Below are 14,003 nucleotides of genomic sequence, written 5' to 3'. Positions count from 1 at the left end.
TACACCAGTTAGCTTCTGGACTATTGCTAGTTTTGGGTGCAAATGAATCACATAACCGCAGTTCCCATGCTGCAACCCTCCAGCCCTCACATGGAGGTGACACCCAAAGAAGGGCCTCAAGTAATGATCAAAGAGTCCATGTCAGTTCATACGGGGAGAAGTGGTCCTTGAGGTATTATAGTCCTGAGCTGTTTAAGGTTCATAACACCATCCGCTTAATGCAACATTGCCCTAGCTCCCCGCAGACAAGCCAGAATGAGTGATAATGAACCTACCCTCAAATTTGTGCAAACAAATTGGCCAAAAATGCTTGGTAAACAAGTCATCTGGAAGCAAACTAAGATGCAGAAATCATTCCTGCCCTCACAAGCCTTGAACACTTCAGAAAGGTGATATGGCAAAGTTCCACTTTGAATGTTACAAAAATGAGAGGAGATAGAGCAAGAAACAAACATTTCTGGACTGCCTGGTAAGACTGAAAGGTGTGTACAAAGTGGAAACAGTGGACTTCCAATAACTGGACATTGTGGTTTTCACTTTGCAGTGTGGTGTCAAGTAAAGACATGAAGACTGCATAGCAGTGTTTCATCTCATTTCATAATCATTTTCACTTCAATTATCCTCATGCCTATTCCAAATATTACATGTTCTTGCTACCCGGATGTTATGACACTAAACAGCTCCTACACTATCATCTTATGGAGAAGCTGTGTCGTTTGCTCTAAGCAAGTTAATTTTTAACGGAATAATTAACTAATTAAATACTATGGCAGGTGTGACAAGTTAATTTATTATATTTACATATCACTTCACACATTCAGAGGAATCCTGGATTGATTTACAATAACAGAAAAAGGGAAAGAGCAATTCAAATGTTGACACTATTTTTATGATATCATGCTACATAAAGAAACCTAATTATTATACTCAACATGTATTTCATTTATATATAGACTGCTATGGCTGGAGTTTATAAGAACATAACAAGAGCATGCTCCAATAGCCCATCGTGTTCTCACTGTGTCCAACCAGACGCCTGTAGGAAACCCACACGCAGGACCCAAGCATAAGAGCTCTCTTCCCTCCTGGGGTTTCCTGCAACTGGTATTCAGAAGCCTTGCTGCCTCCAACTGTAGAAGCAGAGCACAACCACAACAGATAATAGCCTCCATGAATTTATCTAACTGACCGACTGACCGGTGAGAAGTCTGCAAGTTTTGAACTCTGAAAAGGCACATATCACATTTATTCTTTTTCTGACTTTGTGGAAACGGAGGGAGGGATTCAACTCGGTAATAGGTGAGCAGGAAGAGGAGAGAAAACGATGGATGCTGATCTATGGCTGCCTGCTTTGTGCCTGGCTGATTGACAGCCACAGGCCCACCCCCTAGCCAGCTCTATTTCTTGTCCGACATTGCATCTTGCCATACTACGAGTGCCATTTTGGTGGTGAATTCTCCTTACTGTGCTCTTTGATTGGTCTACCTTCATATCACCTGACCATTTCTCCTACTGCTCAGCTCCCAGTTCTTGTCTAAACTCACAACTGGAGACAGATTTCTGGGGTGATTTTTGCACATGTGCCCCCAAGCCTGTACCTCTGGCAGGGGCCCGTTTCACCAACCCCTAGGTACGCTTCTGACAATACCATTTTGGCACTCTACGGAATCACAGTATACGGCATAATGGAAGAGAATAGGGTCCAATATGTGGGTCAGCTTCACAAGCTGAATCAGAGTCACAAACTGTCTTTCTGGAGAATATATGATGTTGTAGGTGTGGTAAAAATTAGAAAGAAGGCATATGGGGTAAGGAGCATCAGTTCTGCAGAAGTAAAACCGCTGATGACCTTTAAAAAACATTTAATATCTGAAGTCAATGAAGGAAAGCAAAACTGGAAAAACAGAGCAGACCATAATTAAAATTAAAAACCAGAAACAAGATTTATGTTAGGGGGTAGGGCTTTTATGTTGGGAGGGCAGAAAGACTACCTTTCATTTTCAGTTAAAACAATAACCCCTGTACAACACCGAAGAGGGAAGAGAAATGTATTCCAATCATTCTGATCAATCAGCCAGGAATAACACAGGGAAACCCACCCATATATTTGGCATAGCATGCTATTCTACCATTAAGTAAATTCAACAGGACATTAATACTGCAAGCCTTGCATTCTAAGGCACATGTTCTGCCAACTTGAGATCTGTGCCAGGACAGGAACACCTAATAACTTATCTAAACATACTTCATTTCCATTCAGGCTATACTCAAATCAATCAGTCCTAACACTCTTCATTTTACATGGAATTTTAAGATAGATGATACATTTCTGGATTATCTTGTGCAAATAGAAACATGCCAAGATTCATCCCAAATTCATAGTATAAACTACAGGCAGCCAAAACTTTAATCAAGGTTACAATTCTCTCAGGGATTTCAATATGAAAATAATTTTTAAAATAAACTACTATCTTTTCTAGTGCTTATGTTTGGTTTTTTTTGCTGTTTAAATCACTAAACTACTATATTTTTAAAAGTACTACAAGGGGAACCCACAAATTTATTACTGAGCAGGCAGCAAAATATCTAAATGGTTTTGTGTCTTATACTTTCTGAGATGGTTCGATCTTAGTCATCTTTAATAATTAGTTTTACGGAGGCTATGATTTTGTATTTTACACTCTGCATTTTGTTTTTCTTGGCTGGTTGACCACAAAAAAATATGAATGACTGACAACTAAGGCAATATCTATTAAAATGTGAAACTTACAGACTGAACTGGTCTCTATCATGTCCCTTGTCCCTAAAGCATCTGAGCAAAATACTGAATGGTAAATTTACATTTGCACAGAACTGAACCTTTTCCAAAATGCATTGGATGAATTGAAAACCTGGAAAGTGATGAGCCATACTCCGGCATTATTAAGGTAAACTAAACCCATTATCTGCTGCCCCCAATCCATTATATATGTAAACACCACCATAGCAAAACATAGCAGTTAGCAGTGTGCATGTGGTAGTATTACTCTGTTCTAAGCTGCCCTGGACATTTTCCTGTAGAACAGCTTTGAAGTATTTTGAATAAATAAAATTTTAAAATGTGAAGCACTTTGAAAATTCAGGACTCATTCAATAACCATGGTTTCCCACTAATTCATAAACCAGTAAGTCCTCCGACACCCAAACTCTGTAAACTGATTTGTTTGAACTATGATTTGAGGAAAAAGAAGGAAACAACAGTGACAGACCTTGGCTTCTTATCTCCTCCTCTCCTGTGATGAGATGAGTGGAGAAAAAGCATGCAAGCAAAAGGCTTATATATGTAGGCTCATTTATATACTTGGAAACCATCATTTCCCAGTATATCTGAACCAGGCCAACAGCACCACACAGAATAAAAATAATTAGGCATGAGCAGTGAGGAAGCCAAGTTTGGTGTCTACACCAAATTGTTCAGGGAGATTAAAACAAAAATGGATTTTGAAAAGTTCCAAAATGATATTTCTAAATTGGGTGAATGGGTAGTAAAATGGCCAGGGTAATTCAGTGTAAGTAAGTGTAAAGTGATGCACATTGGGACGAAAATCTTAATGCTACTTATATACTAATGAGGTCTGAACTGGCAGCGACTGTACAGAAATGAGATCTTGGAGTCATAGTGGATATGGATATATCAGTGATGACCCACTGTGCAACAACTATGAAAAAGGGAAATTCCATGTTAGCACTCATTAAGAAAGGGATTTAAATGAAAGCTGCCAATATAATGCCATTTTGTATAATGTCATATGGTGCGACCACGCTTAGAATACTGTGTACAGTTCTAGTCGCCTCGCCTCAAAAAGGACACTATGTTCCAAAAAGAGCACCCAAAACAACCAAGAGGCTGAAGAAAGCTGCCATGGGTAAAAGCTAGAGCTTTCTAGTTTAGCAAAATGACAAATAATGGAGTACAGTGGTACCTCGGGTTACATACGCTTCAGGTTACAGACACTTCAGGTTACAGACTCCACTAACCCAGAAATAGTACCTCGCGTTAAGAACTTTGCTTCAGGATGAGAACAGAAATCGTGCTCTGGCGGCATGGTGGCAGCAGGAGGCCCCATTAGCTAAAGTGGTGCTTCAGGTTAAGAACAGTTTCAGGTTAAGAACGGACAAGTTCTTAACCCGAGGTACCACTGTATACAATACAGACGATACAGACCCAAAAATGAACGACAGACGAGAGAAAGCACGTATTCATGTAACATATGGCTAAAACTATGGCATCATCTGCTCCCACAGGATGGAGGGGTGGCCACCAACTTGGATAACTTTAAAAGAAGATTTGACAAATCCATGGAGCATAAGGCAATCAATATCTACTCCTCTTTGGATGCAGCATGCCTCTGTATACCATTTGCCGGGAATCACAAGTGGGAAATGACTGTTGCATTTATATTCTGCTTGTGGGATTCCCATAAGCATCTGGATGGTCACTGTGGGAACGGGATGCGACACAAGATGAGCTTTTGGGTCTGATCCAGCAGGGCTCTTATGTTCAAAGTATTATTTATACAATGAAGTTGCCTAGTAACATTTGGCACTACTTCCCAGGCTGCTTTAAATCTTCTATAACTATTCCTGCTTACGTTCCATAGGTTTTTAAAAGAAATATAAACAATTGTGTGAGCCTGAAAACCCACCAAAGCACCTCTTCTGCACTCTAGCCCATGAAACAGATAACGGTGGGGGGGGGGCAGTAGGTGACAAGAGCAAGCAGCCAAAGGAAGTGATAGGAAAGCAAAAACCTGAGTAAAATGGGAAAAATAGTGAAACAGGTTAAAGGAGAGATAAAGGTACAGAAGGAGAGGAATGTAGCTAACACAGAAACTCACTGCCCAAGGTGGCAGAGAAAATCATGCCATATAAATGTAAAGGTGTTTGGAGTGCCACACTGTTTATAAGGTAATTACATCTCTTCTTGCTTAAACAGGCACAGCTGAGCAAAATACAACTAAGATAACTTTACATATAAAAATTCTAATGTCACCGGGAGGAGCATAAAAAGGCATACACCGGAGAAAGCAGTTTTGGTGCTCTGCAGGTTGGATGCACATCTTTACTACTCTGTACTTAGAGAAATTGAAGTGCCAAGAAAACCAAAGAGCTTCCTACACATTATATGATAACAGTACCACAACACATTAGAAAAGAAAAGCCATTTGGGGAAGGGAGAATTTAGATCAGAGAAATGACTCTTTTCAGACCCAATGCTTTTTCTGGCCAATTCCATCAGCAGTCATAAGTGATTTCAAATGTGTGGTTTGTACACTTGGGAGGGGGGATGTCAAGCAGTGAAACAGAAGGCAGGCACATAAAGAGCTAGGCATTCCCTCCCTCCCCAAACACTTCTTTAGTCTAAAATCTACAGTCACTATCTGCTTCTGAACAGATGTTTCTATTGCGTAATTACTTCCTGCAGATTATGTGTGCACAACTACTCACTTACAGTATCTTTTGGCATGCAACTATATGTGGACTAAGTGGGGTGCATTCTTAAGGCTGACTGAACTGGAAGCCTATAGGCAGAGTTGGTTTCAATTTAATTGTACAGCGCAAGTGGTTTTAGTCACTTTTATATATATCTGACACCTCCAATAAATAATGCTTTGAAATGTAACCCTAGAATTCCCCCAGATATACGGAGAAATTAATCAACCCGAAAAGAGGTTCAGCACAGGAAAAGCAGAAAACGACAACATGCTTTGGGCAGTAAAAATTTGCTGCAGCTCTTCTTACCCTAGATATCTTTCTGAAGGGGTTGCAAACTTATTTCTCAATGACTCCTTGATTGGAGCAACTGATTGTAATGTATTACTCACATTTAAAGCTGGAGTTTTAAAGCCTCTAGCTTCCCATTGTCTTAAAGCTTCTTCTCTAGCAACCGTACAGGATAAAAATGCATCTACAAAAAGTGAAGGGAAGAGATTTCCTTACAGGTATAACTAACTTCAACCATCAGTTTCCACACAATGAATTTCCATGATGATGATGATGAAAAAGAAGAAAAAGAAAAAGAAGTCCAATAAGGATCAAGATGCAGTGGTACCTTTGGTCAAGAACTTAATTCTTTCTGTAGGTCCATTCTTAACCTGAAACTGTTCTTAACCTGAGGTACCACTTTAGCTAATGGGGCCTCCAGATGCTGCTGTGCTGCCACCGCGCAATTTCTGTTCTCACCCTGAAGCAAAGTTCTTAACCCGAGGTACTATTTCTGGGTTAGCGGAGTCTGTAACCTGAAGCGTCTGTAACCCGAGGTACCACTGTGGTTAAAAACAAACAAACAAACAAACAAACAAACAAACAAACAGAAGACACTGTTCTTACACTGTGCAACTAACAGAAAATCAGTCCTTGTAGTTTTCAGATCATCTATGTGCTAAAGCCTTTCGAGAGTACTGTGGATGTTTAATATGACTCTCTTTTAAGTAACACATAAGTGAGGGACAAACCCTTACCTTCAGGCAAGAATATGAAATCCTGTAGGTGACTGGGGCAAGAATGCACTCTCTCTCCTGTATCTGTGATTTGAATATGCATATTTTTTATTCAGCAACCTCTTACTGCTCTATTCAAGGCAGGTGAAAGGACCTATAGTAACAGACTGAATCAAAGTTTTTTTTCTTTACCAAAATAATAGTACAGAGAAATCTATAGAGGACTGATGCATCCTACAACTTGACTGATGTTCGTTCCAAGTATGACCTCAGATGAACAATACACATCTCTGCAAATTCAGGAAGGCAGTGAGAGAACAAAAATGTACATACTATCCCAAAAAACAGACACTTCACATAGGGTTTCATAGATGTAGGAACCATGTGATTTATGCATGTACAAGGAGCAAAGTGTAAAGCACCAAATACAGGTATGTATGAACCGATGCATGTACATGATGCACATCTTGTTGGGCCTTAAATAGTTATGGCCTCATGGCCCTCCACAGAGGTCACTTGTAGGAAGCTGGAAACAAGCAGCCCCTTTTAGACTGAGATTTAATAATTTTCATACCAAGGACAATTTGGGCCTGGCAGCCAACGAGGCGCTCTCTCTGCAGAAGCAAAGTGAAGATTTTGCAGGGAATAAGATGTATATGTTGCAGCCTCTCTCTTCCAACCTTCAGCATTCATGAACATGCACACACTTCACACAAGACACAGCCTGCTCTGCTGTTTGCCTTTCATTACTCCTGTGAGGTTTCCCCACTGGTTACCAGAATTAATTTTCTGACCACATCCAGCAACCAATTTATGGCCTAATTTAGCTAGGCTCAATTCAAATTTAAGTTTGTTAGTGTTTATAACTTGCATCCTAAGCTCCAACTGTCTGCATGTCAGCTAAAAATGGAGGGGGGGGGGAGAGAGATACTTAACTAGATGACACTCAGGATCCCTTCCAACTCTACAATTCTATAAATTTAAATTTCTACAGGTTGCATCACTGACATATTGTTTTCACCTGTGCAACAAAATGCTATAATTCTACTATGCAACTTTTAAAATAGTTTTGGAACCAACATGTTTCAGACTGACATTGCACAATAAATCTTATTTCAATGCCAATTCTCATTTCCTGATTTTAACGGATCACCATTTTATTTTCTTGCTTCTTATTACCAATTAGCACAGTATGTTGCCGTTTCATTGCACAAAACCAGAAGAAAACCCAAAGCACATTTTTACTTCCAAGTATTTCATAATCCCTTCTTCCCCCCTGCCCTGCTCCCAACTCTTTTGCTTGCAGTCTTCAAGCCAGAAGTCTGGATTGCACTGTTTTGATTGGGTATCACTTATTTCTGCTTCAGCAAACTAGAAGTTCAGTCCCTGCAACCCCCTGTAGTTTTCCCAGCCACATACTTTAGAGAGATTCACATTCCTTCAATAAAGTCTTCAGTGTTGAATGCATTCAGGAGGCACAGTGATTTGGAAACTACCAAAAGTCACAATTCAGGGCAACAAATAAAGAGAAGCTTTAATCATTTTAATTGGTGTTTACCTAGATTGTCATTTTTAATTACTGTAGATCACCTTGGGAGCAGAAAGGCAATTCATAAATACTTTCAATAAATTAAAATACATGTTATTTCCATTGCTGAAGGAGGAGAGGGACAGAGCTTCTTGAAAAAATGTCTTAGGAGAAAAACTGTATTACAGGCACAAAGATGTGATAACTGGTCCTGACAATGCATCCACCAAATCCGAAACAACCCTATTGAGAATAAAGTAATTCAGAAATAGGTACTGCAACATGGGCACATACAAAACAACTATCAGTAAATGGTGCTGCAAGTGAAACAGAGGCTACTGGAATTCGAAATGAAGATAGAAGATAGTGGGGTGTGTTATATATACTGTGAAGACACAATGGTGTCTATATTAACTCAGAGCAATCCTACCTCCCAGCCATAGTTAATGAACAGAATAGGAGAGCCACAATTGCAACTGTAGCCCTGCCACTTGTGCGGGTCGAGGCAGAAAGTAGGGAGAAGGCAGTAAAATTGCCTCCAAAAAATGCTGTACCAACATTGGGCTGGCACAGCAGAGAAGCCTGGATCACGCTCCACACCCTTGCAAGTAACAGGATTGGCTTATGTTCCAGCAGACCCTTGGCCAGCCCAGCTCACCCCCCTTCTGCTCCCTGAAACAACCCATTTTGAGGATTTACATTGGCTACTGCCAATGACAATACCACCACTGGTAGGTTCCACCAATGCTTTCAGTGGAGACACCGCCTTCCCCCCACCCTCAGAAACTGCAACCACATTCCAACTTCCTCCAGCAGAGCAGTTTGAGGGTTAGGATTGTGCTACCTATTACAATGCAGGGTGGTAGACACAAGATTTGCAAGGAAGCCCAACAACAAAAATGCAAGAGAAAGCATGGAAAAGAGAAAGGAAGTGAGCAGTTGAAAGCTGGGCATGTAAGGTTTTGAAGAAACTGCAGAGATTTTCTAAAATAAATTTCAGAAAGAAAGAACCATATAAACTGTGACGTGTCTGCATCTTCTCAATGCACGTGCCAGTGATACAGTTAAAAAGCACCAGTGTGGTGTTAGCAGTTAGAATGTTGAACTAGAACTTGGAAGCCCAGAGATCAAATCCCCACTTGGCCATGAAGCTAGGTGGGTGAGCTTGGGCCCATTTCTCACAAGTAGCCCACCTCACAGGGTTTTTGTGACGATAAAATGGAGAATAGGGGAAACCATGTATGCCCCATTAAAGAAAATGTGGGAAACAAATGTAATAAGTTAAGTAGCATACAGAAGGCTTGTTTACACATAAGTAAAATCCCAGGAAGCTGCTACGTGCTAAATATTCCTTAATAAATATATGAGAGCTAATGTTGGAGAAGAAATGAAGCAGCAATGTAGCTGCTGTCCTGCTATAGCCAATTCAGCCCAATTGTAATATGTTGTGCACACCACCTCTCACTGTGCTCTTGTAAAATTCTTTTTTTAATATTCATTGTAGCCAACTTAATCCAGCAATACTGTTATCTGAATTGCCAGCAGTCTCTTAATTTTAACTGTCAGTCCACAGCTCACATTTATTTTACCACTGGGACTGGCTGTGAACCACAATGATTTATTTTGTGGTCAGGGAAAGGGTGACCTTAAGGACACCCTCCTCCTTTCTCCAACACACATGTAGGCAGCTCCTCCAACACTCAAATAGAAAGTCCCCACATGGAAGATAAGAAGAGTGCAAATGAACAAGCATGCCAGCTGCTCCTGCTAAAGAAATGGGTTCGTTTAGGCTAGTGGGGGGAAATCACCATTGACAATTTTCAAGCATTTAAAGGACTATAGGGGGGCAGATGGGGAGAACTTTTATACCGAATGCTGGAGGAAGTATTTTGTCCTAGAAGAGCAGTTTGTAAGTGGAACATGCCTAAGGAGACAATGGAACTTGCTGCCTTGAATTAAAAGCCTAGGCAGGCATCTGCAGTGAATTTCTGGAGTAGAGTAGTACCTCGGGTTAAGCACTTAATTCGTTCCGGAGGACCGTTCTTAACCTGAAACTGTTCTTAACCTGAAGCACCACTTACTCCCCCCCACCCCACCCCCTAGTTTGACTGCTGGCCATGTTATGATGAGGGTTGGTGTCCGACAGCTGGAGGGACTACCGGTATATAACTGTAAAGCAAGTGACCTTTCAATGCCTTGATCAAAAGCATCATTTTCTGCACTATTAGCAGCAGCAGCTATAATAAAAGGGACCCCCACTTCCTCCTTCATACGGTCTAATGGAATACGAGAGGGACGAAGGGGCATGCAACCGAAATACTCCACCCCACTCTTCCCAGCTGCAAAAGTTTTCAAACATTTCGATTCAAATGCGACCATTTACCAACGCAACCAACCGCTGCAGGCGCACAGCTACTCGGTAAGGCGGCAACGCTTCCCTAGTGAGGAAAAACATGCCACTTGCTCTTGCATGTCTGTGTGTTGGGAACAAACGCCCCTCCAACCCTTACCAGTAGAACTTAGACCCTTTCACTAGGCAGAATGGTAAAGACGCCAATTAAGAAGTTGGTTGGATGTCTCCTGACAGCGGGCAGCACGATCAACTTTGGAGAACTATAGCACACACATCGTCCAGCAAGGGTAGGGAGAAGCCAGACCCCTTAACGAAGACGGCTCGCTTCACAACTCGCCACACAAGCCCACGAGGCGCTACCAGTTTGCTCTTCACCCCCAACCCCCCCTTTACCCGGAGTCCTCCTCCTTCCTCGGGCAGCAGCAGCAGCCCCACTCCCTCCCCCTTCCTTCCCTGCGCCCTCCTTACCCAGATAGTGCCTCAGGTCCAGCAGAAAGCGAGGGGCGCCCCCGTTGAGCTGGTAGAAGAGGGAGCCCAGGCAGAAGAGCAGCAAGGCGGCCATGCAGAAGCCGTAGTCGCGCAGGGAGAGGAAGGGCAGAAGCGAGAGGGGCCTCCGCCGCCGCCAGCCCGCTCCCTGCCCGGGAGCCCCCGCGGCGGGCGGCGGAGCCACATGAGGACGGGGCTCCGGGAAACCCGCGCTGTAGCGCGGCGGCGGCGGCGGCGACAGAGGCAGCGGCGGCGCAAACAGCAGCTTCTTCATCGTCGTCGTCGGCGCCCCCGTCGCTTCCTTCGCCGCCGCCTCCTGCTCAGACAGCCCGCCGGGCAGAGCGCATCCTCCATCCGCCTGCTCCGCTCCGACTGCCCGGCGTGAAGGTGGGGGAAAGTTCGCCGGAGGCTCAGGCGGCTTCCCTCCTGCCCATTGCCGGCTTCGCCCGGGTGCCGGACGCCCTTAGGAGCGGCTGGAGGAGGCGGAGGCGGCAACCACCATCCCCCTCGGAGGCTCCTTGGCGGGGCTTCCTCTTCTCCGCTTCTTCTTCTTCTCCTTCTCCTCCTCCTCCGCTGCTTCGCTCCCTTTCTCTTCGCTCCAGTGTCAGGTTACAGTTCATGCACGACGGGCCGGTGCCTGCAACTCGCCGCGAAAAAGTTGTTTGCGTCTCTCGGCCTCAGCCCCGCCGCCACCACCTTCCTCGCCTTCTCCTCAGCCCGCCCACCTCCCTCTCTTGCTCTCTTGTTCCCGAGAGGCGGCCTTTATTCGCCGCACAAGCGACCCCTAGAGGCGGCCTTCTGGCGCCGACATCGCGGCGGGGCCCGGAAACAAGCGCATGTACAGAGTGCAGAGCTCGAACTCCTTCTTCCCGAGTGAACCTCCCCGCTTGGCGCCACAGGCGGGCCTCTCAGACCCCCGCGGTTCTTTCTCTCTCTACTTGCCGCTATATCACGCTCGTAGCTCTCCTCCCTAGTGCCCTTAACTTAGCACTGCCTGCAAAGCCCCTAAAGGCAAAACAAGGATTTGAAACTGGACTGTACCCAAACGCTATTAATCCATGCGAAAACTTTGCTGCAGTTCACATTGGGAACTTTCACACATGACACTAATAGTTCCAGTTACAGATAGGTAGCCGTGTTGGTCTGCCATAGTCAAAATTAAAAAATTCCTTCCAGTAGCACCTTAAAGACCAACTAAGTTAGTTCTTGGTATGAGCTTTCGTGTGCATACACACTTCTGTGTATCTGAAGAAGTGTGCATGCACACGAAAGCTCATACCAAGAACTAAATTAGTTGGTCTTTAAGGTGCTACTGGAAGGAATTTTTTTATTTTGACACTAATAGTGTGAGTGCCGTGGGGGGTGCCTTATAGTGTAGGTTTATAGCAATGTAGGCCAGGCAGGCAGCATATGTTGGAGGAACTTCAATCATCACAGTATCTGCATAACTATAAAAAAAGCAAATGTTCAGTTTTTATACAGCTTTGTGCCACGTGCCATGGTACAGATTTCAGGGTCCTGAACTGCAAAAGAATCCATTTCATGGCCTTTATGTGAGAGCTATATCTCTATAGAGCCAATGTGTAAGTAGAGTGTTGAACTGGGGCCTCAGAGACCCAGGGTTCAAATCCCCATTCACTTAGGAAGCTCACTCTCACCCTAACCCACCTCTCACGGTCCCTACCTGCTTCTACCCCTTAAAAAGTGGTTCATGGGTGTTGGGAGACCAACAGCAGCACAGGATATGGTTCAGTGAGTTATGGAAGATTTCCATAACAATGCAGACGACACTGCTTTCTGCTAGCTCAAATCCACCACTGTATTCAGTCCAAGGTGAAAACCATTACTTATTTTTTCTGCAAATATCGCCACTGCTAATGCCATAGGAGCAGGTCGCGGCAGCTTTTTCTGGACAGTTGCTATTTGGTTACTATGGTGATATCAAACCAAGTCATACTCATAGTAAACCCACTGAAATTAATGAACTTACTCATGTCTGGTTATTTAAATGGGTCTATTCTAATTAGCACTGGATAGCAGGCTATATTTGCATTCTTTCTTGTACATATAACCTTGACTGCAGGTAATTGCCTTGACAAATGCTGATGTGAATCTGAATGTTCTTAAGCTGCAAATACAATTCTGTTCAAAACAATTTTGTATAAAACTGTGGAACTTATATAGGAGCAGTTGTTGTTTTTTTAAAAACCCCGCTTGTTCTTATTTTTGATTAATGTTTTGAATGCTCCCTTTCATTTTATATCCGCCACTCTCATGCTTCAAGCTATTTTTTCAGACATTTAATACTAAAACAATAAGGGAAACTGTAGTTATCATTATTGTTAACTCCTATTCCTGAGATATCAAAGCAAACACTTAAATCCTCTTTTCCAGTAGAAGATGATAAACATCTGGAAGAAAATTTATAGGAAATTGCCCATTAGACTCTGGCAGCAACACTGAAATTATGCAGGAACTCTAAAACAAAACAAGAACTTAAAGAGAATGAAACAAAAAGATGAAATGCAATTGGCATAAAGAATAAAGCTTATTTATAGTAAAATATCTGACAAACACTTTGAAGTGGTAGAACACGTTCATTTTGTTTACCTACCTATAATGCTCTGTTAATTTTGTTCTTAATCGACATCCAAGCTCTCATTCTGGCCTGTTTTATTTTTGTACAGCCTTTGTCCAGAGTCAAATATTTGGAGCAAAAATTACTACTTGCCTTAATCATTAGCAGATGCTTGACTTGAACACTTTAACTGTAGAACTTAAAGTCCAAATCATCCTTTAATAAAGGAAGGGCAGCATAATGTGGCTTTTATTTTCCTTGGTAGATATCTGAAAACCTCTATCATACTGATACAAGTTTCTAATTAAGGTACAGTGGTACCTCGGGTTACAAACACTTCAGGTTACAAACTCTTTGGGTTACAAACTCTGCTAACCCGCAAGTAGTTACCTTGGGTTGCGAACTTTGCCCCAGGATGAGAACGGAAATCGAGTGCTGGCGGCATGATATTGGACTTGAGCCTTTAGCACCTAGCCTTTGGAACTCCCTCCCATTACATACCAGGCAGGCACTGTTTCTATTGTGTATTTAGCATCTGTTGAAAACTTTCCCCTTTCAACAAGCCTTGTAAGTGGAGGT

The 14,003-nt window shown here is 42.8% G+C and overlaps 1 protein-coding gene across 1 annotated transcript in view; it reads right to left on the bottom strand.

The window, feature by feature from the left end:
• The window catches only part of UST (uronyl 2-sulfotransferase), a 118,474-nt gene extending 106,532 nt beyond the window's left edge, over window positions 1-11,942 (bottom strand). Inside the window, exon 1 of the mRNA XM_083496285.1 lies at window positions 10,829-11,942. Coding sequence (XP_083352411.1) covers window positions 10,829-11,120 — 292 coding nt within the window. The 5' untranslated portion in view covers window positions 11,121-11,942. The remainder of the gene's footprint in view (window positions 1-10,828) is intronic.
• Between the last annotated feature and the right edge of the window lie 2,061 nt (window positions 11,943-14,003).

This window comes from Podarcis liolepis, assembly GCF_965112155.1.
Source record: "Podarcis liolepis genome assembly, chromosome: 3".
NCBI classification, from domain to species: Eukaryota; Metazoa; Chordata; class Lepidosauria; order Squamata; family Lacertidae; genus Podarcis; species Podarcis liolepis.
Note: the sequence above shows the minus strand (reverse complement) of the source record. Positions and strands in the feature narration are given on the sequence as shown.